This window comes from Panonychus citri, unplaced genomic scaffold, assembly GCF_014898815.1.
Source record: "Panonychus citri isolate SS breed McGregor unplaced genomic scaffold, ASM1489881v1 Contig00049, whole genome shotgun sequence".
Lineage (NCBI taxonomy): Eukaryota > Metazoa > Arthropoda > Arachnida > Trombidiformes > Tetranychidae > Panonychus > Panonychus citri.
Window position 1 is genome coordinate 639,791 of NW_026515454.1, and position 27,996 is coordinate 667,786.

General features: G+C 29.2%; 1 protein-coding gene across 1 annotated transcript; it reads left to right on the forward strand.

Moving 5' to 3' along the window:
• The first annotated feature begins 52 nt into the window (after nt 1-52).
• Nucleotides 53-27,991, forward strand: LOC128385643 (lachesin-like). The gene is made up of 6 exons (XM_053344537.1): nt 53-884; nt 17,107-17,228; nt 24,408-24,789; nt 25,483-25,611; nt 25,681-26,001; nt 27,484-27,991. The coding sequence occupies exons 1-6, from the start codon at nt 725-727 to the stop codon at nt 27,843-27,845; spliced, it is 1,476 nt and encodes a 491-aa protein (XP_053200512.1). The 5' UTR covers nt 53-724; the 3' UTR covers nt 27,846-27,991.
• Nucleotides 27,992-27,996: the final 5 nt, after the last annotated feature.

Below are 27,996 nucleotides of genomic sequence, written 5' to 3' on the forward strand. Positions count from 1 at the left end.
AAAGTCCTCTTTCTTGTTGATCATGTTAATCACAATCAAATTGTTTCGTTGGTAATAATTGTAATTATTTAATCATGATTACAATTTATGATTAAACATTAATCATTTCGATTGGAAATAAAAACTTAACAATAACAAAAAAATTCATTCTCAAAGGTTGACAGACTCTGATTATCAATCTATCCGATGGTTATTATTATTATCATGATTATCTGGATTATTATTACTACAACTATATATTGTCAACCTCCCACCCACCTTCACCCACTCCCCACCTTATATTATATTCCCAGAGTTGAACTTAGATGAAGTTCTGAACTGATTCTGCTCATGAATCCAATTGAATTTGGTGAGTTAAAGGTAATATCGAGTAAGAAAAACAAAAAAACTTTCACTTTAAGAGAAACATTTGAATTGGAAACTTTAATTATCCAGCTAATTGTTACTCATTTAAATCTACTAATTGTTGACGATCATCATCATCATCACCATAACCTTTACCATGAGGTTAATTGTTTTGCTCTTGATTGTGATCACAATCAATTGATAGACTAATTATTTTGTCTCTCTGTTTTAATATTAAGTTTTAATTGTTGTTGTGGATTCATTTTTATCTGGATTTATCTTTCAAGTGATTAGTTAATTGTTGTTGATGTTTTATCTCAGTTTGTGTGTACATTTTGACTAATTGTTATGAGTGAATTTATGTATCATTGGATTTCAAATGTTGTTATTGACTTTGTTTAATCATCAAATTAACTCTGGTTGTTTAACTAATTGTAAACCACAATCGGAATCAACTGATTCACTGATTTATTTAATTGTTATCATTATGTCACTTGCTTTATTAAGCAGTTATCTTCAACTTTTATCAACCTCTCAAGGTAAATATATAAACACAATTTATTTGAATATATATTAAATTATCATGATCAACAACAATCAACAAACAATCAGCACCTTTAATGGTAATAATCAAAAAAAAAAAGTTAATATAAATTTCAATTTATGTTATCAATTCATTCATTGGGAATAAATTGATTCCTGAAGTAAATTGAATTGAATACATTGTTATTGTTGAATGAAGTTATTCAATTAAATTTGATCATTTTCTTGTTAATAATCAGCTAGATAATTGATTAAATTGTCCAAAAGTTAATCAATATAAATGATAAATTATGATAATTACCTTGATAATTGAGAGATGTGGATATCGATTGAGACTTTGTAGTCTTTATTGAACTAAACAAAAGATGAGATTAAATAGTGACACAATTATGGAGATGTAGAGGTTGACAATTAGGAAGACATTAGGACAACTAGATTGACTAGGTTAAATTATGAGAGAGGCTGTGGCTATATATATATTGCAACAGACAATCTAGAAGCATCTAGATTAAGATTAAGTAATCCACCTGATTACTTAATCTCTATAGCCACAATCAACGGTTTGTTACATTTAAATTTTCAAACTCTCACACTCTCCCTCAAACCGTGATTCCTAATTCTTTACAGAATTTTTCATGCTTGTTTCTTGTAAGAGCTTTTGTTAGAATATCGGCTGGCATGTCATCAGTGCTCATGTAAGCAATTTTAAAATGACCCAAAGCTATATGTTCTTTGACTTTATGGAAACGAAGATCAATATGCTTTGTCTTCTTGCTTGTTTGATCATTTTTCGCCAGCTTTATCGTACTCGTGTTATCATTATATAGCAATATCGGTTCTGCGGCTTCTTCTCGATATTCTAGCTCACTCAACAAGCTAATTAGGTGTTTTCCTTCATTCATAGCTGAACAGACGGCGATATATTCAGCTTCGGTGGTGCTTTATGCAATGATCGATTGACGTGATGATTCATATGCTATTGGGCCACTCGACAGTTTGTAAATGAATCCAGAGATACTTTTTCTATCTTCACGATTAGAAACTCTCACAATAATTAAGATTCCTCTTGATTGCTAACAATTAATAAATTAACTTTCTCTCTGTGATTAAAAACAGTTCATCAGCTAAATCTAATTCTGATTGATAAATCAATTTGGTTAACAATCAACTCTTTTACTTTCAATGATTTAATTACTTTACTTGTTTCTTGTTTTTATCCTTAATTGATTGATTGATTGTTGATGATTAACTGATTGTCTATTATTTTTTTTCTGGTCCATTTTAACCAATCAATAAATTTAATTGTAAACCTTCATGATGATCATCATTAAGATCCTAATGATTATCAATTTAGTTATATAAAATTCAATTGTTAGGTTTGATTAAATCTATTGATTGAAATTTTCCTCGATCATTTAAAATAATAACACTAATCACAATTAAATATTAACTTTTGAACAAAATTTTGATTACAATTTGATATCAATCAAATTAACTATTGACAAGGGATTTTGATTTACCAAACTGAATCAATATAAAATCAATCATGGTAACAATTGATTGACACAAAATGTGATGATAAAAAAATCGGAATCTTTTTTTATTACAATTTAATCATTTTCCCAATCAAATTAAATTATCATCAGAAGCAAATTAAGAAAGTGATTAATTGAATGAAAGTTTTACCGATAATCTTGTTTTCATTTCAAAACAAACAATTATTACAATTAAAGTTAACAAAACCCAATTGAATGATAACAATTAAAATCAATCAATTAAATTTATAAATACAATCATAAACTTCATTGATATTTGTTGTTGTTGTTTTTTTTTTCATTCACTGATCATTAATTTTTCAGCAACAATTTAATAATAATCAATCAATAATCAACTCAACTAACAATGTCCTCTTTAAATTGTTACTCAAATTATGATATTGATTAAATTGTTTGTATTAGTTTACCTTTTTTTTCAACCAACGATTCAAAATGTAACCACAATTAAGCTGATTCCCTCTTGATTATCAGTTATTATCATTGATTGTTGGTCAATTGTTAATTTAACACAATTAATGAAGTGTACAGGGTAAATTATTAACACTGAATGAAAGTTAATCATTAACAAAAAAAAACTTCTCAAGAAAAATACAATTACAATCAAAGGAAAATTAAATCACTTGGAATGAGAATGAAGATTCCTGATCATTTTGAGATTCGTAATCATTATCATGATTAATCATGATTTAATCATCGAATTGAATTGTTGATAATGATTTGGAATAGTTTCTTAAATCGTGATTAGAAGAGGCAAAAAAAACAAATCGAAAAACTTTTTTTCTTTTCAAGGATTGAATAAGTTTCGAGAAGAAATAAAGAAAAAAGTTCTGAACATTATAAGATAACTGCTCGAAATCATGGTGAACAAACAATCAATGGTTAACAATCAGAGATTTATCTTTAACAATCAACATTATTATTATTTTAAATCAACCAGCAAATAACAAATGATAATCATTATCAACATTGAATTTCAATTCAAAATCATGTTTGGGATTTACCAATGAAAATAGAGTAAAAAAATCGGTTCAGAGTAAAGCTGAACAAAAGTTCAGCTTCATGATTGTTGATTTGAGATAAATAATCAGAATCGTAACTGAACAACATGAGTTAACATGGATTTGGAAACATTTGTATCACAAAATAAAGAAAAAAGAAAGAGAGAGAGAAACAATTAATTCAGTTCTTGATTCTGAATGAAGGTTGAAATGTTACCCTGGATCATGATGATAATTAAAATTTGGAAATTCGGTCCAATGGAAATCTAATTCATCTTATCATTTATTCACCTATTTTTTTTGCCTACTATCTGTTCAGAACATCCCCTGGAATTGTCATGTTATCATGAGTGAGAGAAAAAAGTTCCGGTTCTGATTATATTTCTTGTTGTTCTTTTTTTTTTGGTAGCAGAAAGAAAAAAAAAAGTTCAATCTCAATATTGAGCTAAATTCATTCTCAGACTGTTCATTGATGAATCACCATGATGGTGGGAAACTAGATCATTCTGGAGATGAAATTTTTGCACGAAAAGTTCATGATTCTGATATACATACACACTCATACCTGAAATTATCATCAACTGGGAATGATGAAAATAGATCAACCATAAGGTATTATCATGAATATGAGAACGAAAAACTTTCAGAACTTTTTTTCATTCTATCATGTTAATCAATCCCACCACCTCCACCCTTGATAAATGATTAATTGAGATAATATGTTCATCATCATCATCATCCTCTCATTGCAATGTTGATGTTTTTTTCTCATCAATAGTTTGTCTGATTACTTATTGATTCAACCTTCTGATTTTTCATGATGATCATTCAGATTAACAGAATTGAAAATGAGAGATAATGATGAAAGGTAAGCTGATGGATAATGAGATGATGAAGGAGGAGGAAGATAAAGTTATCAATTGTCCCGATCATCCCAAAGTAAAAGGAAGATGCTAAATAAGATGATTAAGATGATAATTCTCATCATCAATTCTAATCATATCGATATCATCAATTAAACCTCTGGATGATCAACCATTTATCGTGGTAATTTATTCAATATCAATTTTAGTTACATTTAATTTACTTTTATTCTGGTTCATTTTTGGGTGGATTATTTTTCACCATCATTTTTCATCATCTTGTCTTCCTCTTCCTCCATCATCTTCATCATGATAACCACAAAGACTCATCCTGTCTAGAGTATTAATGACAGGCCAGAAAAAAAAGTTCGAATTAAGTTTTTTTTTCGTCTTCTTCTACTTCGTTTTCATAATCATGATGAAAAAATATGAGCCTGAAAAAAAAGTTCCAAGTCCAATAATCTGTTAACCTTATCATGTATTTTCATCTTGAGAAAACCATTAATATGATTTCAACTTTTCACCCATTGCATGATGATGATAATAATAATCATCATCATGATAATATAACTATTCAACTAACTGAAGTTACTTTTATCAGAATCTATCCAATACTCATTCTCATTATTATGATTACTTAATTCATAATATGATGATAATTTGTAATCATCGTCATCCTTATTACCAAATCAATGGAAATCTGAAAAATTTTTAGGTACAAATTTCATGATATTTTCACGATTCCTGAATAGTTCAATAGTTATATTTTCATGTTCAACTCCATGGATGAAGACAATCAATTAAGGAAGATAAGAACCACAGTAATGGGAATTGCCGATCATTGATACAAGTGAAAATGTCACCGATAAATCGTAGCAATTTATAGTTCGTAAGTCCAAGAATCAGCCACCGAAATGCTAAAATATTATTAGAAATCAATAGAAAGTAAAAATTGAAACGTTGAAATTCATTCGTCTTTGGCTTTAATGAATTTTGATTTCTCGATTGTTTCAAGTCTCATAAAAGTAAAAAATTTTCAGAATTTAGCTCAATCATGATGACTTATAATTATTATCGTCATTACTTAGATTACAAATGAATTAAAAACTGATGAACTTTTTGTAAATTGATTTGATTTGCCTTCAATTGAGGAATAACTTATAATGATATTTTCATTGATTATTGATTTAAATCAAAAACAATATCTCAGTGTATTGATTCAGTAAACGATAGCTAATCAATTTATTATAATAGTGAATGGTATGATGATTTAATTTGATTTACAAATGTTATCCAAGAACGAATGGAAAATAATTTAATAAGATTTCGTTTTGATTTCGATTGACACTGACAAATGAAAGCGAAATTTTCTAATTGATATATTTTATTGGTCAATTCAATTACTTGTTCTGTTCAAATTCGCATACATGAGCAAATATAATCCAACACATTCTAATATGAACTGAAAATGAAGAAAAAACGTTTTAAAGACAAATTTTTCGACCATTAGATTGATCTTCCAGGGAACTTACAATGACCGAGAAACGATTACAAATCAGAATAGTTTCATTCAAATACAAGCCAACTTTACGATATGATAATCGATCCAACACTTCAAGTCTCTAAATAAAAACTTTGGTTGATCAGAAATGATCATCTGAATACGTAAAGAGATTTACCTTTAACATTAACGAAATGTTATTAGTTTTACATTTGGACAGTAAGTAAATCGTCAAATGGACTCTGTTTCCCTTCAAGTGAAAGAAAAAAAAACTCGATTAATATTACTATTGATGAGATCGCTTGAACAATGGTACAAACTGCGCGGGGAATGGACGAAGAAAGGTAACAAAATAACAATAAGGTCAAAGAAGCTAAGGTACTCGCTACTCGAAAAAAGGAATTCAACCAAGGATCCGTGAAATTGTGTTGTGACCCATAATAAGTGACCAGAACGACGATGAAAGTTATATAAGAATAAGTGAACAAAACAATCCACCTTATCTGATGATTAAATGAATCCATCCAATTACTGAGCTTTTGAAATTCAGAGAGAAATGAGATTTGACGATGAGAGAATTTCAATTGATTAATATTCATGGAATTGAATGAAGATAATTGACAATAAGCAAATGAAACGGGCAAGGACCAGTGTAACGAAAGCCAAAAACCACTGAAGACGCTGAAATGCATGGAATAGAAAACTGGACAAATGAAAAGCAATTGCAAGAATAAAGTCTGAAAATCGGTGAAAAATGAAATCGCGATTCGAAAATCAAGCAAGAAACACATAAATGCTCCAAAGTAGCAGATGAAAACATAGACTCTTATTTGATAGATATAAGAAGTTCGAAGTAGCCATTCATAATAGTCGGAGAAGTGGAATAGTTTTCTTGAGGCTCGTATACTCTTGACGTAGTCATCAATTGCTTCGGTGTAATTGTTGTCCACAAAATTATTCAGCCAAATATTGAAAATATGCAATATGATGAATAGATAAGCCGTAAAATAATGCAAATAGTTGAGAAATTTTCGTTCATCTAACTCGATAAAAACGTCACCAAGAATTAATTGTAACAATTTATTGCTCGTAATTCCAAGAACCAACCACCGAAAGCCGAAAATATTATTAGCAACCAATATAAAGTAGCACATGAAACGTTGAAATTTACTCGTCGTAGATTTTTTCATAATGAATTTCGATTTCTCGATTGATTTAAGTCTCATGAAAGCAACAATTAAATCTTGAGGCTCGAGATTCTTGAACAGTATATATGAGAAAACCTTGTTGATTATCTTAATCACTTGAATATAAAAAAAACTGAATAATCTTTTAAAGCTCAAATCGAAACTCATCATGTTGACCTTTTTTGGCATTTTTTCAGCATTCAACTCGATCTTGAGTTATATTAAACTTCTTTTCTTATTCCAATTCCTCGTAAATGATGATAATTCTGATTAGAATGAATTGAAAGACTCGAATATTCAATTTTAACTCTAACTCCTTATTATTTCCTTTCTTAGTTAACTTGATTTACCTTCAGTTGTTTTTATAAATCACTAATAATGTAATTTTCATTGATTATTGATTTGAATTGGAAGGTAAATCGTATTGATTGAGTGAATTAATATTCACATTAAGTTATTTGATTCGATTTTTCTTCTATTTTTTTAGAATTAATCACGATTTATTATGGATCAATCATTGATTTTATAAGATATCTTAAGGTAATGATTAATAATTATCGCTCAATATAGACTCAGTGCCATTGAGCGAAGAGGATTCTATTTGATTCCAGCGTAAGTATTGGTTTCACTAGCAGAACCAAAGAATTGTAATGTACACTTGACCATTCTGAGGAAGGTAAATTGTAATGGATCATAGGAATTGGAGAAACTTGAACCATCCGTAGTCGATTGAAATTCTAAATTCATCTGAGAAAGTTTGACCAATACTCAATTTTCATATTTCAAGGTCAAGATTAAGTGTCATCTTAATTTGATTTGGTTGGTTATCGATGATCAAGTGAGTTCGGGAGTAAGAGCAGTTCACCTTCCCTTACAAAATGTTATTACGCACCTTCAATCATGATTAGTAACATTAATTATTATGAAAAAACTATTAGGATTATCACTTTTCGTATTAAAATTTGAAAATTATCATGAAATTAACCAAATCTCATGAGGAACTATTTATTTTAATGATACTTTCACCATGAAACATATAATGTTTACATTAATCTCATGATAACATTTATTAGATTTATCTTCATTTCCTATTGTAAATATCACCATTTTCATCATCAAAATAACGATGAGTTTATTTCAAGGTGAATTCGGATCAAATTCATTGAGAGAAGTATGAATATCTTTCTGATAATCTACCCGCAGGCTATTGAACTTTAACTTTGACTTTTCAATTGTCCATTTGATTTGATTTCTCAGTCTTAAAATCTTATTACAATTTAGTTAATAATTTGGACCCTCTGGATCTCGCTATTTATTTGATTATCACCATGACACTTGAATATTGACCAACTGACCATTTGAATCGTAACCTTATAAATATATTTTCAAGAGTAAACAAGAAACTGTTATTACATAATAATACATAAGTAGATTGAACCAGTGGAAAACTAGATTGAGAATAAGTTGATTCAACTAATTATGATTGATGAACTTAATGATTTGTAAATTGTTAACCATTAACACAACTAATTTTAACTAATACAAAAGCCATTTAAAAAAAGAGCTCAAGTAAAAGGTGAAAGTTAAATGATGATGATAACAAAAACAACATAACTAATTAACTTAAATTGTTATCAAACAATTAAGATTAATCATTATTAACCATAGGATAATCAAGAATCATTATCATAATCAAATATTAACCTAATAAATTATCAGTTATATTTCATTGGCACTTTATCACTGGATGATAATGATGATGATGATGATAATTTTCATAAAGATGATTTAATAGATTGAGTGAGAGAGATGTTATCAAATTATCATCAGTGACATGATCATTGTCTCATCTCAATTATTACTAATCACGTAAAATCTAATTGTAACAATGATTTATATTTATTAGATATTCAAGAAAATGAATCAGATTCTGATTATGTTATTAATCGGGCTCATGATGATGATACGTTTACATGTCAACCAGAAGTTATCATCCACGATAAAATCTAATTCCCACTGAATGTATTAGGATGATACCTTTAGACTATCTGTCAATTGTTTCAATTGTTTCATTATCATCCAGATGATTATCATCACATCATGAAAATAAACTCAAGCTCTCTGAATAAATGTATCCATGATAACGATTATGATGATAATATCTTATTCATTTCCATGATGATTATCATGTTAACTCCACCCGTCAATTGACAATTCATATATAACATGAATCTCATTTGGAGTCATTTTTTTTAACTGTTACCTTGTCGGTGTATCTTTTTTTATGTTTTGCTATCATCCTTGTCTTCATCTTTATCTTCATCATCATGATAACACCAATGGTAATGATAAAAACAGGAAATGAAATGATTACTTGATGATGATTGTCATTGTCGATAAAAAAATCGATCAGAAAAAAGTTTCTCTTCCATAGATATTTATCTTTTATCATCTACCTCATCCTACCTTCTTACTTCCTCTTCATCATCATCATCATCATCATCTTCATCTACTTCATCATCTGAATCAGATATTGAATATTTTTGGCTCATATTCAAGAGAGAGAGAGAGAGAGAGAGAGAGAGAGAGAGAGATGAAACTTTCCTCAGAAGCAAAAGTTCATCATCTGAATTCATTCATGATCAGAACTTTTTTCCTTCTTCTCCTAAGCCTTTTGTCATCTTTTATTATCTCATTATCATCATCATCATTTTTGTCTTCAAAAATACTTATCATTAAGTTTCAAATAACAAGTAACTTGAATTTATCCTGAAAAAATCATATTGAAACTTAATTCATGAGCATGATGATTATGATGATGGGAAACTATTATCATTAGAATGAAAAATTGATTCAAATTTTGAAAGAAAAAATCAATTTTAATTTTAATGATTTGATAATAATAATAAACATGATTAGGATTAAACTATTCAAACTTATAATGAATATTATTATTCTGGTTGATTGTTCATTCTTAAATTGTGATTAGTTAATTTACTTCCAGGTGATTTAGTTAACACAATACATTGAATCCTTTTACTGATTTTCATGTAAAAATTATATTTCCAACAGAAAGTAACAATTTAAAAGTAACTTAATTTTAATCCATAAACAAAATGACTTAGATGATTTAAACTTAATTCACCTTGATTAAGCTTCTTAATCAGATTTTATGATTAAAATAATAATCATGATAATCTGTTTACATTAAAATTCCCTGAATTCTGAGAGATGTTGAAAACTTTCAGATTCTTTGCCAGATTTTCCTTCTCAGGGACAGAATCAATTTTTTACTTTCAATTACAAAAACAAAACGATTTCATAATAATCATCATGATCATCATGTAATTTTGTATCATGATAAAAGGTATTCAGTAAAACTGTTCCATGTTTCATGTTGTTGTTGTTTGTTTCATCTCAATTCAGGGAGATTCTGAATGATCATCATCATCATGGTATTATCATCATCAAGATGAATGTCTTATGTTGCGTGTTTGGGTTACATGGTAAAAAAATACCAAAATGAAAACGGAAGTAACTCAGATCATCATCGATAATAGATGATGAGCAAAAAAAAGTTATATAACATGAGACAATATTGTAGCATGTTGTTCAGAAAGAGAACTGAATAATCTGATGATGAATTTCAGATTCAATGATTGTAGGTCTTGTATATTTTTCCCTTTCATATTCAGAGTTCATGGAAGGTAAAAAAAATATATTATATAACCAATTGAGTAGCAACGATGATAACGATAAACTATTTGATTATCATCAACATTATTCTGATGTGATAATTAAATTCTGATTCAGTTACTGGTTCTAAATGGTTTGTAATACTCTGGATTTTTGTCCTTCCTTTTGGGTGAAACTTTTTTCGTTCTGAAGGTAAATTAATGTACTTTCTTCATTAATTGGTTACAATTAGTTACATTAGATATTTCATTATGAACTACATGATATATGAATCATGAAAGTGATAAAGTTTTTGCTGGGAGTGAATTTGTTTCTTTGTCCACTCCAATGAGACTGGACATTGAATTTTCAAATTAGAATTGAATTAAGTACTTTAAAAAAAAAGTTTCTATTCTCAGTTTGTTATTTAATATCAATTTTCAAAGTTAAATGAAGCAAAAGGGGAAAGGTCAATTCTCTGGACTGGTCAAGATGGATGATGATGATGGTGATGATCAGTATAATGGTCAAGCAGTCAACAAAATCAATTGGAGCGAAACTTTAATCAGATGAACAGTTAATTTGGAAATGGTTTCAAACAGGAGATCCCTGATGAGGAAAGAAAAGAAAACAGAAATCATCATGATGAAGATAATGAGTCAGATGATGATGAAGATGAGCATGAAAAGGAAGATGATTCTTATCGATCTGCATCTTTATCGTAATCGAATTGAAAAAGATTCAAGAGATTGAGCAAAAAAAAAAGAAGAAGAAAATTTTTCTCTTGGACACTTTGACCATTAACGATAATTAATAAGATAAAATATGTAATTAAAATTAGTCATCTCTCATGATGATCAAATTCAGGGATTTTATCACTCCCATTTTCATATATATAATATTAATATCATTGGGTTTCAGTTTCAATTCATCTCGATTCCAATATGTTCATCATGATAATCATCATGTTATATTGAACTTCACATTAACATAACAATTTACCATTGATAAAGTTACATGAATATCATATTCAATTGTTGATTATCATTAATTCAGTTTGAAGAGATGAGAAATTATTTAATCATTCAAAGTGGATTCTTATTGTTGATTTTATATTAATTCATCATCATGAAATCAACCATAACTATCTGAGAAATCATCAGATAATATTAATAACCATCTACACTATTGAATTGTGATGAATAAATTGTTGATTAGATTATGATACGGAGACTTTTAATGCTAATCAAATTAACTCATTGTTGAAATCTTCAGCTGATTTATCAATCAACGGTCATTTTTTTATTCGTAATCGAAGTAAAAAGTTCAATGATCATCACTGTTATTCAATTCGATGATTATTACGATGCTGTAGATTTGAAATTCATCGGTAAGTTTCAGTTCTTAATACAAAGTGCATGTATTAATATTAACGAGGACTTTAAGATGTTTTTTTCTAGTTAATTTGTACCGGTCTTAATTGCGAGTGAAAATGATTAAATGAATTGTTTAAAATGTAATCAACAATTTTGAGATGCAGTTTGATTAAAGTGACAATCAACTCATTGGTAAGTTAATTGTTGATGAGCAGAAATTTGAGATGAGATTAGAAGGGAAAAAAAAGTTAATTAGATCAACAATTTAACAAGATTGATTAGTTTAACCAAATTTGATACTAAACTTGTCAACTTGATGATGAACAATTAGTGATTGAAGATGATGATCAAATTGGTTTTGCGAGGTTACGATTTGTATCCAACAATTTAACCACAATTAACTTATCATCTTCATCATCGTCAGTGTCATTTGTTAATTTTCCCATCACTTTAATTGTTCATCAACAACTTGATTAAAGTTTCTCAATCAAATTTTTTTTCCTTCCTTTTATCAAATCAAAAAATCGTTACATCACCTTTTATGATTATTATTGATTTTATTTCTTGCTAAATAATGATTAATACAATCAGTTGATTGTATTTGTATTATTCGTGAATGTTACTGTTAATTGTTTAGTATATTTGATGGAAAAAATTTCGCTATTAAGTTATTCAAACTTCTTAATATATTTTTCCCATTCTCATATTCATGGTGATTCAGGTTCATTGTTATCGTCATATTTTTATTACCATTGTGAATCATGTCAACTAATCAACTAGACAATTGATTGGGCGTGACAACATTGTATTACTTAAAGTGAACTGAATTAACTGATTGTCAAGTACATGGTGATCATCATCAGGATAATGTCAACCTTGTTATTCAAAATTCATGATGATAAGTGTTTACATACATCATCAAAGTTGAATAATATTGTTTTGTTTTTGCTTCTAATACAATTTGACAAAATTATCAAGCTAATTATTGGCGTTTTTAAGTTTTGAATTACATAAATAAATCAGTTTAAAATCAACAGGAAAAAAAGAGGGATAAAAGTCATGAAAATCTCTCAGGTAAACCATCATGATGGTCTCATGGTGGGAACAATAAATCAGAGTTAACTTCATGAAATGAGTAAAAAATTCAATGGCAAACAAATGGATCTCGGTGGGAAGAGGAGGAGGAAGAGTAAAGGTATCAATTTGTTACTGGTGGTGGTGGAAAACAAGGTGAGTGGGGTTTAAATTACACCCACTGAGTAAACACCTTGATATGAAATCATATCTAAAGTGTGAGTGGGAAACCATGAGGAGGAAATGTTTTTTTTTTCTTGTAAGCTCAAAGTTTCCGCCATATTAATGTTTCCTCACCATTTTCATGGTAATCATGATAATCGTGATAAATTCAGAATTAGTTTTATGAGCTCATTGTGACTTGGGGTTTTTTTAGGCACGAACACATGAATTTAGATATGATAGAGGTGAAAAAGAAAAGAAAAATGTGAAATTTTCTCCAATTTCATGAGAAATTTTACTCCATCATGATAATCTAGCTGATTCTGATTAACTTAATGATTAACCATGAATAATGGCTATGTCATAATCCAAGTTAATAGGAGAGAAAAAGTAAAAACAAGTCCAAAGTTTTTTTTTCTCTTCTCGATTTCAATCATTTTGATTCACCAAAATTCTGGCTGATTCAAATTCAGTTGCAATTGAATTTCATGCTGATTTATAATTCACACAGGGAAATGATTTCCATCCGATGGAGAGAGGGAGAGAAAAGTTCTGGAGTAAATTTCATTTCGAGAGTTGATTTTATTGTCAATGGAGAGAGAGAAAAAAAAAGTTTCGATTCTCAAGTGATGAACGAACTTTTTTTTTCTTCTCAATTTGAGATAAAAAAATCTGAATCTGAACACAGGGAATGTTTTATTATTGGATAAACTTGAAATTGATGAGAAAATGTTATTCAATAAATTGTGAAGAGAAAAAACTTGCAATGAATTAGAGGTTAGAACTTTTTTCTTATTGTATAAACTATATTAACTTTCTCTCCCTTTTTGATTATTAGATTGTAATTCATGATAATTTGATGAAATTCAGGAGCAACAATTCAAAACCAAGCGGAAAAAGTTCTGACCTCGAATTTGTAGTCTTCTAGTTAGAGTGTTAAAGTGAAATTATCAACAAATTTGGAGAAACAAATTCGATGCCAACTAAATCTTTCATCTTCATCAACCATCGATTAACAGCCAAATTGGAGCAAAGTTCATGACGATGGTGATAAAGAGAGAAAGAGAAATGATAATAATATTGGAAAAAGAATCTTTTTTTTCCCTTAATTTTCATCAGAACCAAAATTCTGGCAAAAAGTTCTGCAACTTTGAATGGAAATTTCTTTCTCCCCATGATAAGCATAAGCTTCACCTAGAACTCAATTCATCTTATCCATTAGTTTGTTACATGGTTCAATAGTTTAAGATGATGAGGATGAAGGGATGAGGATGAAAAGTTTCAGTTGAAACCTTTCAGTGTCAATGATTCAATTGTCCAGAACTTTTCCCCTTCCACCTTCACCAGGAAAAACTTTTATATATATTATCAAAAGGACAAAAAGAGGAGAAGAAAAAAAAAGTTCATTCCATGATAATGGTTAGAACATTGAAAGATTAAAATTCTGAGAGTAGATTAGCTGAGAATGAGAATTGACTCTTTTTCTTTATCGATTGATTAATGAACTTTTTTTTCACCACGATGATTATTGAAAATAATTACCTGTTATTATCATGATTGTCATCAAGAATCGTGTCTTGACATTTTACACTCTGGAAACTTTTCCATGAGGTGAAACTGTCCATGAGCCTGAGTTTCCATGGAACCTTTCAAGTTGATGAAGATAATTGATGATATTCAATATGAACAATAGGAAAGATACAATAAATCAATTGAAAATCTTATTCATCTTTTGATTATCATTTCCGAATTCATGAATTGATGATGTTTACCATGAAAAGAATATATTTTTTTCCTCTTCTTTTCCTTATCAAATTCCAATTTCCATTGATTCCAATTTTCTTGCTCACTGAATAAAAAATAACAAACAACAATGGAAAAAGGTAAAACAATCATACCGATGAATAATTATTCTTCAGGGTGATTTTAATCATGATAATATCTCAGGGAGGGACAGAAAATTGCGATCATAAATTGGTCCAACAATTCATTTTCATGATTCATGATCAAATGTATAAATAAATGATTGAATTGATAACTTTACATGATAATGATACTTTGAAATAACCAATGATTGATCATTTAAATTATCAAACTGATTGAGATTTGATTGATAACATGTAAATTTCATGAAGCAATCATCATGATAATATATTGAAAATCTGATGAAATTACGATTAGGGATTTTTTTTTCACTGAATTTACTTAAAATTTCAAGTCATTCAGGGGAGGAAAAAAATATCACATTTTGTATCAATTTTCTGGTTTATTTTTCATGATTGGTATCCCAGAATTCATCATGATAATCTGATGTAATTCAATTGGAAACAAATCAAATACAATGATTTGTCTCAAATAATTTGATCCGTTATTGTTTATTAGTTTAATCAAATCAGAATCTGAGTAAATTTCACAATCTAATCATGAAATGAATCAGAAATTACCTCTAGATTTCCTCTTCTTTCAATTGTATTTGTTTCTCTCTCTCTCTCTCTCATTATCATTTCATCATCTTTATGACAGAGTTTCAGATAAAGTTCATTAATCCATGCTGAGTTTTAACAACAAGAAAGTGATGATAACAATAAGATATATTTCCAGAGCATTCATCATTATCCTCATCAAATTGAATGTGATCATCATCATTATATACCAACTTTCATCTTGATCATCTTCAGGCAAAAGGTAGTTAAATAATAATAATGAAAATAATAAGCAACCAAGAGTCACTATTATTATTTTCATCCTCATCATTAGATACAATGAACACATCAAATTAGTCACCCTAACACCCAGGACAAAGGTAAAGCTCCTTAATGCCCTGAGGTTATTTTGAGAAACAGATTAAACCTCAATGATGATGATGATGAACAATTTCAGCGGAAAGTGATGAAGATGATTATTGGTATGACATCAACTGCAAATATATATTAATACTTATTAAGCTCTTGAAATGTGCTCCTATCATTGTTATCATCATCCTCTTATCATCCTCATCACTTTTGCTCAGTTTCCATCACCAAATAAACAATAAAAGTTTCACAATTTTTGTTTAACTTGAACACTGTTGACGAAAACGAGTAACGGTAAAAATTGATAAAAATGATTCTGTTTACATCATTTATCATATCAGTTTGTATCATCAATGATGATAAAAGATGATGATGATGATGATGATAGAAAATCTTTTATCCTTTAGAGGATTATAATGATGAGTAAGATGATAATGGTGATGATTTCGCTCGAGTCTAATTAGTCCTTTCAGAAAGTCCACTTTACTGAAATGTTTCTTTCTTTTTTCCTCTTCTCTTACATATCATCATCATCTTCATCTTCATCATTAGTATTATCAGTTGTTTCTTATCATCTTCTCCCTTTTATCATCATCAGTCATCTTATTACGATTATACCATAGAGAATAAGAAAGACAAAAGGTAATCGAAATCATCATCATGATAATTATCTTCATTATCATGAGCATTTTTAGTAACTTTGAAACTTTTTTCTTCCTTTTATCATCTTTATCATCTCTTTCTTTCGTAACTCTATTGTATTCCAAATTTAATTAATCTTCTATCACTTCACCAACAATAACCTAGAATATGAAAGAAAAGAGAGTAAATTAAGTTCACTAATTTAATTTAACCGACAAACAATTAAGGTGAAATTAGCTAATTAACGTTATAAAATTCATCCATTCAATGATATTGAAAGGATTTACCCTGAGTTGTTGATTGTTGACTTTAAATTGGGTAGAAAAACAATCAATTATTGAAAAAGAATGAGAATTAACTAATTGTTGATAATCCTTTTTGTTTCTCCACAGATTTAGCTGCAGTTTCTGATGACGGTGAACCCAAGTTCTTGGCACCGATACCAAATTTAACCGTTGCCGTTGGTCGCGATGCTCAACTGACCTGTTTGGTCAGTTCTCTTGGCCCATATAAGGTAATTGAGTTGATGTTGCTAATTATGTACATTGATTATTATCATTAACATGATGATAATCATTTGTATTCATTGCCAGTGTTTAGCTAAAGGTAAATGTTATGATTCCCAATGAGTATTGAACAGGAACCAAAAAGTGAAAAAAAAGTTACTATTAATAATTGATTCTGATAAAACCATCAAAGTTTTAACAACATTGTTGCGACAACAATTAAGCCTAATTGATGATATTAAATTCAGTAATAATAATATCAAGCTAATTATTTGAGTGAGAGGTTGAATTCAATATGAAAGTGGATAACAAGTTCTGATAATCGTTATTATTACAATCACAATGAAAATTGTCCATAAACCTTGTAATAAAATAATTGACATTTAGATAAAGTCAGTTGAATAATATCATCAACTGATTAAAAGCTTTAATTGATCTAGGGAAAATAAAGGGTTAATTATGGTTAATTTAGATTAATTTTACATAGAAATAACTAATAGAATTAAGATCAAAATTTTAGATAATATTAAGAAAAACAAGTAAAGATCAAAGATTAAAGATTTACATCTCTTCTTTTCTCTTTCTTTCATCTCTCTCTTCTCAGGTATAAATTAAAACCCAGAGAGAAAGAAGAATCATCCTCAGTTTCCTCTCAACCCTTCCAACGAAAGGAAGAATCTCAGTGTTGAGATTCACCTTTTCCCCAACTTTTCCTTCTCTCTATCAACCTAACTAAGGAAGGATCTCAGTGTCGAGATCTACCTTAGTTCCTTTCTCTCTCCTCTCCAAAAACCCTTTTCTCTCTTAAACAATACCTCAAATCAAATGTATTAAAAATAAAAATGTTAATTAAATAAAGTTAAATAAATCAACTAAATCAACGTTCAATTGTCCAAATCCAACTTCAAATAAATATCACTACAAATGGAGCCCACGATGAGGAAGGGCTAGTGATGGTACTCTTTTCGTTTCGTTACAACTAACTTTCAATTAAATTCTGTCTTAAATATTGGTAAGCTTTCGTTAAATTTCCACCAAACTCTAACTTCTATTAAAATTGCAATTGTTTTAACTTCCTTTTTTGATCATATGTCTCAGTGTCGAGACTCTGATTAACACAACTTTCTACCTATTTACCTTAAAATCATATGTCTCAGTGTCGAGACTCTGATTCCACCTCAATTATGTCAGACTCTGACCAGCCCAATGTCTTTGTCAATTCTATTAATTACCCAAACTTTTCCAACGTTCCAATAACAATCAATCCTTTCAGTGGTGAAGATGATGAAGAAGACATTATTGAATGGATTAGTAACTTTGAATTTAACGCGAAACTTTTAAATTGGAACGAAGACAATATGTTCAGACATTTACCCTTTTATTTAACTCAGAGTGCAAAAAGATGGTATCAATTCATTTCAGGACCTTTTGCTCCCTTAGAAAAACCTAACAATTATCAGAAACTTAAATCTAGACTCATTCAAAATTTATGTCCACCAGATTACAGAATTAAACTCTCCACTCGTTTAAGTAGCTTTAGACAACAACCAGGTCAGCCTTCATCCAATTTCATCTACGAATTGATAGATCTCTGTTTAAAGATAGATGAAAAAATGCCCGAATCAATGATAATAGGATTGATTAGAGATAAACTTCTTCCTCAAATTCAGTATGGTATCGCAATTCAAAATCCCAAAACTATCAATGATTATATTTCTGCTAGTAGAATAGCCGAAAGGGCCAGTAGTCAGATCAACTTTTACCAAACAACAAATTTCAATCAACCTGCTACGATTGATAAGTCAAATATATTAGAAACAGTACACAAGCTACAGAAAACAATCAATCATTTAACAAATAAGATAAACTATCTTTCAGAGCCAAAACCCAAACTATTTTGTAATTACTGTAGAGACCAAAATCACACAGAAGAATACTGTCCGAAAAAATTACAGATGGATTACAATCGCGTCCCTTATTTACAGCCTTTTATCCCAACAAAAAACTTTGTCAATCAACAACCAATTTTACCCCAATACACACAACACTTGAACGCTTACAACCCAAATCAAGATGAAAAACTGATAGTCGACTCAAAACCATTCACAAGTTTCTCTAACCAAGAACCTTTCAAAACTTATGTCGGCCCCATTACCTTAGAAGAAAACGATAATCCGAATTCACCTCCTGAAATAAATTTAATTTCACCTCAAAACACCATTCAATTAATCAAACATCCAATAAAGATTGATGAAAACAAAATTGAAGCAATAATAGATACTGGTTCTGGTGTATCAGTTTTGACTCTACCTTTAGCAAAAGAATTACAACTGCCAATTGAACCTTACAAAGGACCTGAATTATACGATGTTAACGAAAAACCAATCAAAATCATTGGCCAATCTCAAGCAAGCCTTAAAATTAACGATGGTCAATCAGCATTATCGATTGAAAACGACATCTTGATCATGGAAAACCTTAAATCTAATAAGTTCATCATTGGTAACGACATTCTTTCAAAAGCTAAAATCAGTATCGACTGTCAAACTAAGAAAATAAGAATCAACAACGAACCACCCAAGATAACAAAACCACCTCAAAGGAAACAATTTAATTTTAAACAGAATTTAACTAAACGTAAGAGAATTATCGACAAAAAACCAAACAAACATCGACTAACCCGAAGAGCGAGAAAACGTAAGAAAACAAAGAAACATCATGAAAAGAACCGATTTCTTAAAGTTTCTTCACCAGTTAATTGGGATTACGACCAAAAGAAGTCATTTTCCATTACCCTGAAAAACAAACTGACCCGATAGAGAGATAATCCAAATATCGATCGGTCTCATTGAAATTAAACAGTAAAAAAAAAATTGGACAACGGAACGAAAAGTTTAAACATCATCCCTTCGAATTTTTTTTAGTAGTGATTTAGTTTAGAGATTCCCTTTATAACCAAAGTAATAAAATTATCAAACAACAATGAAAATTAATCAACGAGGATCCTCGACGTTCATCCGAGATCACTCAACCAAAATACAAAGCAAAACACAATTGATCATCGACGTTCATCCGATATCAATTCACTACAATCTTACAATAATCTTAAACAATCAATAATTATCCAATACCAAAAACAAATCTAACCCCTTTTTCTGTAAGAAAAGAAAGAAATTGAGAACAAGGGACTGTTCTCGATAGCGGCGGGGACGTGTAATAAAATAATTGACATTTAGATAAAGTCAGTTGAATAATATCATCAACTGATTAAAAGCTTTAATTGATCTAGGGAAAATAAAGGGTTAATTATGGTTAATTTAGATTAATTTTACATAGAAATAACTAATAGAATTAAGATCAAAATTTTAGATAATATTAAGAAAAACAAGTAAAGATCAAAGATTAAAGATTTACATCTCTCTTTCTTTTTCTCTTTCTTTTCATTCTCTTTCTCTTCTTTCTCTCTCAGGTATAAATTAAAACCCAGAGAGAAAGAAGAATCATCCTCAGTTTCCTCTCAACCCTTCCAACGAAAGGAAGAATCTCAGTGTTGAGATTCACCTTTTCCCCAACTTTTCCTTCTCTCTATCAACCTAACTAAGGAAGGATCTCAGTGTCGAGATCTACCTTAGTTCCTTTCTCTCTCCTCTCCAAAAACCCTTTTCTCTCTTAAACAATACCTCAAATCAAATGTATTAAAAATAAAAATGTTAATTAAATAAAGTTAAATAAATCAACTAAATCAACGTTCAATTGTCCAAATCCCAATTCTCTAAATAAATATCACTACAAACCTGATGACCAGTTGATGGAGTTCATTTTTCATGGTAATTTATTCATTCAAACACCAAGTTTGGAATTGTTCATTAATTGAATGGAATAAAGTTATTATATAATAACAATTTAGATGAATGAATGAAAAGGAAGCCGAAAAAAAAAGTTCTAAAAGTTTTGATTCAAGTTCGATGGCAGGGAGGAAGAAAAAGTTTCATCATGATTATTCAGCGACAATGGTGAATATTAACATGGTGATAGAAGTGAAAACCTCAATGAAAATCCCTCAAGATTTAAAATGTTATCAATTTTATTGCTGATCCATTTTCGTTATATATTTAAAATCAATTTCAAGGATTGTCACTGGGAGTGGGGAGTTAGTCTTCATGGTGAATATATTCAATTTCATCATCTTTTCAGAATGATGTTCATTTCAATTGAGAAGGAAAAAGTGTTGAGTAAAAGAGGTTAACACAATTGAAGATCAACAATTCATTTCCTTGAAACAAACTGAGTTGATAATCTCATGATAAAGTTCATCATTTTCACCATTGAGTTTTTGTGTGTGGGCATAGAAAAGTATTAGATCCTCGAACTATCGTTTTCTTTTGTTCTAATAGACTGAAATCAGGATAGAAAAAGAAAACAATAAAGTTGCAACTATTATATGAAAGTTGAGACGAAGTTTTCATGATTAAGTTGATACTTGAACGGATTGAAATAGACAAATTTATGATCTTCACTGAATTGCCTGGGGGCATATACTAGTTGAGATGTCGGTGGTAAGGGAAGATTGAATATATAAGGTGGGAGTTTTTCTGTTCCCAATTTACTGATGGTGATTATGATGACATGATGTATAAGAAGATGTTATTACAGGAAGTGTTAATAACCATAATCATGATGATGATGACGATGATAATTCCTCATGTTTGCATATCATTCTGATTCTGTTCAACATTGTATTCAGTTCTTGACTCAAGGGTATTCAGATGAATCTTTTTCCTTTTTTATTATTTCCTTTTTTTCACCAACCATATTGAGAGTACAAAAGTTGAAACAAAATATAATCACCATGATGAAGATGATGAAGATGGTGATGATGATATAGTCGAGGAAATCAGCCTTGAGTGTGAATAAATTGAATTGCAAGTCAAAGACAATCAGATTCATGATGAAATTTTCATCTTTGGAATATGAATCTTATCGAGTTTTCCCCTTAGAACTTTTTCTTTTCCTCACCATCTACATGTAAATTATCATCATCACCTCTCATTCATGATGAACAAAATTGAGTTTGTAAATCAATTCAAATCCAATCGAAACCTTCAGAATTGATTTTCTATTCATTGACTTTTAAATCAATCTGATTGTTCATGTTCATTATTCAAAATTATCATCTTTTTATACAACTATCAATATAATAATTTCGTAACTTTCAAAATTCTGATAAATGAAAATCATTCCTCATGTAACATTTTCCTCTCCTAATATTTTGATGCTTATTCTGTTTGTTTTATCAATTCTCATCATGATGTGATCATCATCAGGTCACAATTGATTGATTGCTGGCTGTTCATGATACCATGAAAGTAGCGAAAAACTTTACATTAGTCAATCGCATGTGGATGAAAAATTTACCATGAAAATTGTTTAAGTTTCAAGAATTTACACTAATCATGAAGAGATGAAAGTTAGATTCCAATTGATATTCATCATCACCGAGAAAAAGAGAGAGAGAGATGGAAATTTATTATCATCGCCACCATGAAGTAAACGTAAAGATTCAGTTCCATTATCTGAAAGAAATTGTAACAACATTTCCAATTCCAAGTCTATTATCATGGTGATAAAAACTTTGGAACCTGAATTATTAACAACATAAAAGCTTAAAGGTGAAAGTGACGAGAAAAAAAAAATCTGAAACATTATCATCTCAATGAAAGATAAAAAAAATGTTCCGAGTAGATTGTGAATCCATTTCGGATAAACATCATGAATATTGAGAATTCTGTTATAGTTTGAAGCTCGTTATCACCATGATCATCATGTTATGTCAGGTTATCTGATGATGAATTATCATTCATTGTTATTACCATTGTAATAGTATCTATAACTTGAACCTTGTTCATGGAGGAAATGGAAACTGAAAAGTTTAGATTTATTGATAAACTTTTCTGTTAAATTCTGGAAAAAAACAACTCTAACATGAACAAACATCATCACCATGATGTTTAAAAATTGAAATAATATTTGTTGTCCTATTATTGGTTATCATCTGAGTAAACACCAAACAGGAACTCATGAAATCATTAATATAAAAATATGAAACAGGAAAAGGAAATATAATTCAGATTAACAGTTAATAGTTTATGATCATTTGTATTAATAGATTTGCAAATTAAATAATTATCATTAATAATAATCATGATTAATGATTAATAATTTCATGTGAGAATTAGTTTCTTTTTTTTCCTCATTGAGGGAAATTCTGATTCTGGATAATGTTTTTTTTTCTGAAAAATTCTGAATATTCATGTAGCTAAATGTTTCTATCATGATCATTTCATGGTAGTTGATTGTATCTGTGATAATTTCTGTAACTTGAATGTTCATTTTTACTTTGAGATTGAAATTGATTGTTGAAGTTTCTGATTCATAATCGATTGGGTTGATGGAATGTTAATTCAGTTTCTATGATGCAATTTGTTGATAAATTGAATTATATTCCTAAGCAACTTTTTCACATTTGATTTCATGGTGATGGTGATGATGATCAACGATTCATTATCACCTCAAGGGATAACGTTGTGATTGTTGTTGAAGAAAACAACAACAACTAGACAATTTTTTTTACTCTCCATTGGAAACATTTATCATGAGATTGCATGAAGAAGTTCAGTTGAAACATGAAAGACGGATAGAGATGGATAAATAAAGATTACAGGGTGAAGTTTGATGAAGGTGAACTGAAGATGATGTTACTGATGATGGATATTTATTAGACTTGGTATCATGTTGACACCATAAAGTGATGAAGGTTATCCTGAAGAATTCAATTCAAGGTGGAAAGATATTAGAGAGAGAGAGAGAGAGAGAGAGAGAGAGAGAGAGAGAGAAGAGAAATTGTATAAGGGAAAATTTTTCCACCATGAAAAGTTTTTCTCTGAATGAAATGAAAAAACCGAGTGAGAGAGATAAAGAGAAGATAAAATTCATGGTAAGATGTTCATCAGATGAACTGAACTGAACATTCAATCAGAAAGAAAAATGAAAGGAAACAAAATTAAATCACAATGAATTTTGGGAAGAAAATGAAATCGAAACATTTTCATTTGAATCGAAATAATAATAATTTCTTTCCACTCTACACAACCCACCCCACTCTCTCTCTCTTTCTCTCTCGTTCTTAGGCCGCTTGGTTAAGGGTTGAAGACAAGGGAATCCTGACAATACATCAACATGTCATCAGTCGGAATTATCGTTTATCTCTGATCACAAATGAGAATCGTTCATTTATCCTGATGATCAAAAATGTCCAAGAATCTGATCGAGGTGGTTACATGTGCCAGATCAATACGACGCCCATGAAAAGTCAGGTCGGTTTTCTTGAGGTTCTTGTCCCTCCTTATTTTGATTCCTCGGCGGTAAATCAGCAATGGGATCAAATTGTACCCGAGGGAACCAATGTGACCCTTACCTGTTTCACCAAAGGAAATCCCACTCCCAATGTTAAATGGCGGCGGGAAGATAATTCCGAGATAATTTTACAAGATAATTATAAGAAATATTCAGGTAATACTCATAATTCATTCATTTATCTTAACATGATTAGCCAATTGTTCATTAACAATTTATACACAACAATCAAACAAAATGATGATTAACCTTTACAATTAGGACTCTCTCTCTCTCTCTCTCTCTCTCTTGATGATTAATTTGATTGTTGGATAATCAATAATCATCATCAAATGTAACTATCAAAACAATTATGATTTATCATGTTAATCGTGTTTCAATTATATCAATTGAATATGAAAATCCTTTCCCTCCGTTTGGAAGAATTGATTAACATGATTAATTGATTGTCTAGTGAAAATACAAACAATTATGATTAAGAAAAGTTTATTAATCATAATTGTACCTGAATTTTTTTTCTCCATTTGATTGTTTCCACTTGTAAACAATTAACTGATTCCTCTGTTGATTTATTTTAACGATCAAACAAAATGATAATTATCATTTTGTATTAATACAAAATATTACTAATGATTGAATACTCTTTGATTACAATTAAACAGATAATCACGTTAATCACTAATGACAAAACTAATTAACTTGATTATGTAATATAATTAACACTAATCAGTGACAAGAAAAAACTAGCCAACATGTTAATCATCAAGACTTGATTTAAATTGTGTTTGATTGTTGATCTGTGATGGGTCAGAATTGTTAATTAGAACTTTTTTATTTTTCTAATCAAAGTTCGAGGTGTTCCTGGTGAAAGTTTAACGATTTCCAGAGTATCTCGAGGCCACATGGGTGTTTATCTGTGTATCGCCTCGAACGGAGTTCCACCGGCGATTTCCCGTCGAATTCAACTTCATGTTAATTGTAAGAAATTAGCAAACAATTATGATTAAAAATTCTAATTGTGTATCGATCTCTCTAATTGTTGTTCAGTTGCACCAACTATTTGGATTGGTAATCGGGTTGTTAAAGGTTCAATTGGTTCAACGATCACTTTAAATTGTCACATTGAAGGTTTTCCTATTAACGACAAATATTGGACCAAAGGAATTGACAATATAAGATTATCATCTTCATCTTCATCTTCATCTTCATCATCTTCCAGCTCAAAATATTTAATCAAAAGTATCGATAAATTGTACAAATCAACTTTCCAGTTAATCATTTACTCAATTAATCGAGATGATTATGATGATTATCGTTGTTACGCTCGTAATCAATTGGGCTTCCAGGAAGGTTTAATTACCCTTAATGGTGAGACAATTAAATTTATTAAATCAAGTCTTCTCTTAATTGTTAAATTGGAATCAATTTTTCAGTTAATTCAATTATGTGATTATTAATTTAATCTTCCAACAGAATCAATCAAATGTCAGAAACTTTTTATTTTCCTTTCAAAAGTTTACATTTAATTTAATTTCCGTCTCATTGAATTTGATTAATTCGTTTCAACTGATTAAACCTTTAATTGTTACTTTTAATCCAGTTAATTGTTTACTTTTGTGTCTAAATTTAATTGTTTACCTTTCTCTCTCACTCTCTTTAGTTAATTTGTATCTTATTTTCATTTTGATTGTTACAATTTCTGTTTGTCTAGTTAATTATTTAGAGTTGATCGAGTTGATTAATTAAAGAAACTTTTTGTCACAATTAATATTTTAGTTGAAATTAATTGTTGATTGCGTGATTGGCAATGTTCATTGATTAGGTTAGTCTAATTGTTTGCTCAACGATAATGATAATTAGTTAATCAATAGTTGATTCCAATAAATTTCATCAAGAAACAAGGACAAACCCTTGAGGATTAAATTAGCTAATTAATCAGTTTTAATTGTTGTGGATAAATTAAAATTAAACAATTTAATTCCCAGCTGATTGTTGTCTTAATTAACAGGGTTAAGAAGAGATAAAAAAATTTAAATGTAATTAAATTGGTTAATTAGTTAATTTTGTTTTGTTAGACAATTAAAATCTCTGGGTCAATGAGTTTTAATCATGTTAATCAATTCACAACAATTAACTGTATTTATATTAACTTGGTCCATGATTTGAATTAACAATTAAAAACTACAATTAAACTTGATTGTAATACTTGTTATACTGATTGATTGTGTTTGATTAAATTGAAACAATTAAAAATTAACAATTTTGTTAATCTAATTGTAGTGAAATAAATTGATTATTACTCAATAATTTAGGTTAATTTAACTCAATTTCTATTAGCAAACAATTAACTGATCAGCATGATTTCTTGTTCCTTCACAATCATCTAATTGTGATAAACAGTTAACAATTAATCAAACAATTGATAATTAATTATCACAAAGCCTTAGGGTTAAATACAACATTCAGTTGATTTAGTTGATTGTTAATCATTATTACCTAATGATTATCAGAAAACTAAATTAGTTAGTAATTAATGTGACCACTTCATTTAATATATTATTGATTTTATTATTTCGTTAAGTAAATTGCTTAAAATTTGATTGCAATCTAGTTAATTGCTGAAAATTAATCAGACTAATCATTAATTTCCGCTTTCCGGTTAATTGTGATTCAACCTCAGAGCAGAAAAAGTTGTTGTTTGGTTACAATTAAAGTAAATTTATTATTATCCAATTCAATGTATTCACAACTTTAATAACAATTAAATTGAACAATTAAAAAAATCAAACGAAAATAATTAAACCTAATTGTTGGAAAAACTTTCATCTCTTACTTTTTATACCAATACAGAGACCGATGAATCTGATGACGATGATGTTGGTGATTCTGGTGAACAATTAACTAATCAACTGAACAAAATTGATTCTTCTGATATCGATGATGATGAAGACGATGAGTCAGTTAATTTAATTGTCGACGATTATGATGTAAAAAAATCCAAATCAAAGACTAAATCAATTTCGAGTGGGAAATTTAAAGAAACGAGATCAAGGGATAAGAAAAGAGGAATCAAAGATTCAACTAATAACAATCAAGTTGATTACGATGATGATGATGATCAATCTAATTGTGGTCATCAAAAGGGCTTGTTAATTGTTCCTGCAATTTTATTAATCAAATTGTTAATCAATCTTTTCAATTGTAGATTCTAAATCAATGATAATATTATTATTGGTTTTCTGTTGTCATTTAAATTCAACTTTGCAACAACAATTTAAATCCTAATCACTGTGATATTTTAATTGTAAACTAAATTAACTGTAAATATTAATGCAATTAAATCAAACTCTCAATTTAATCAAT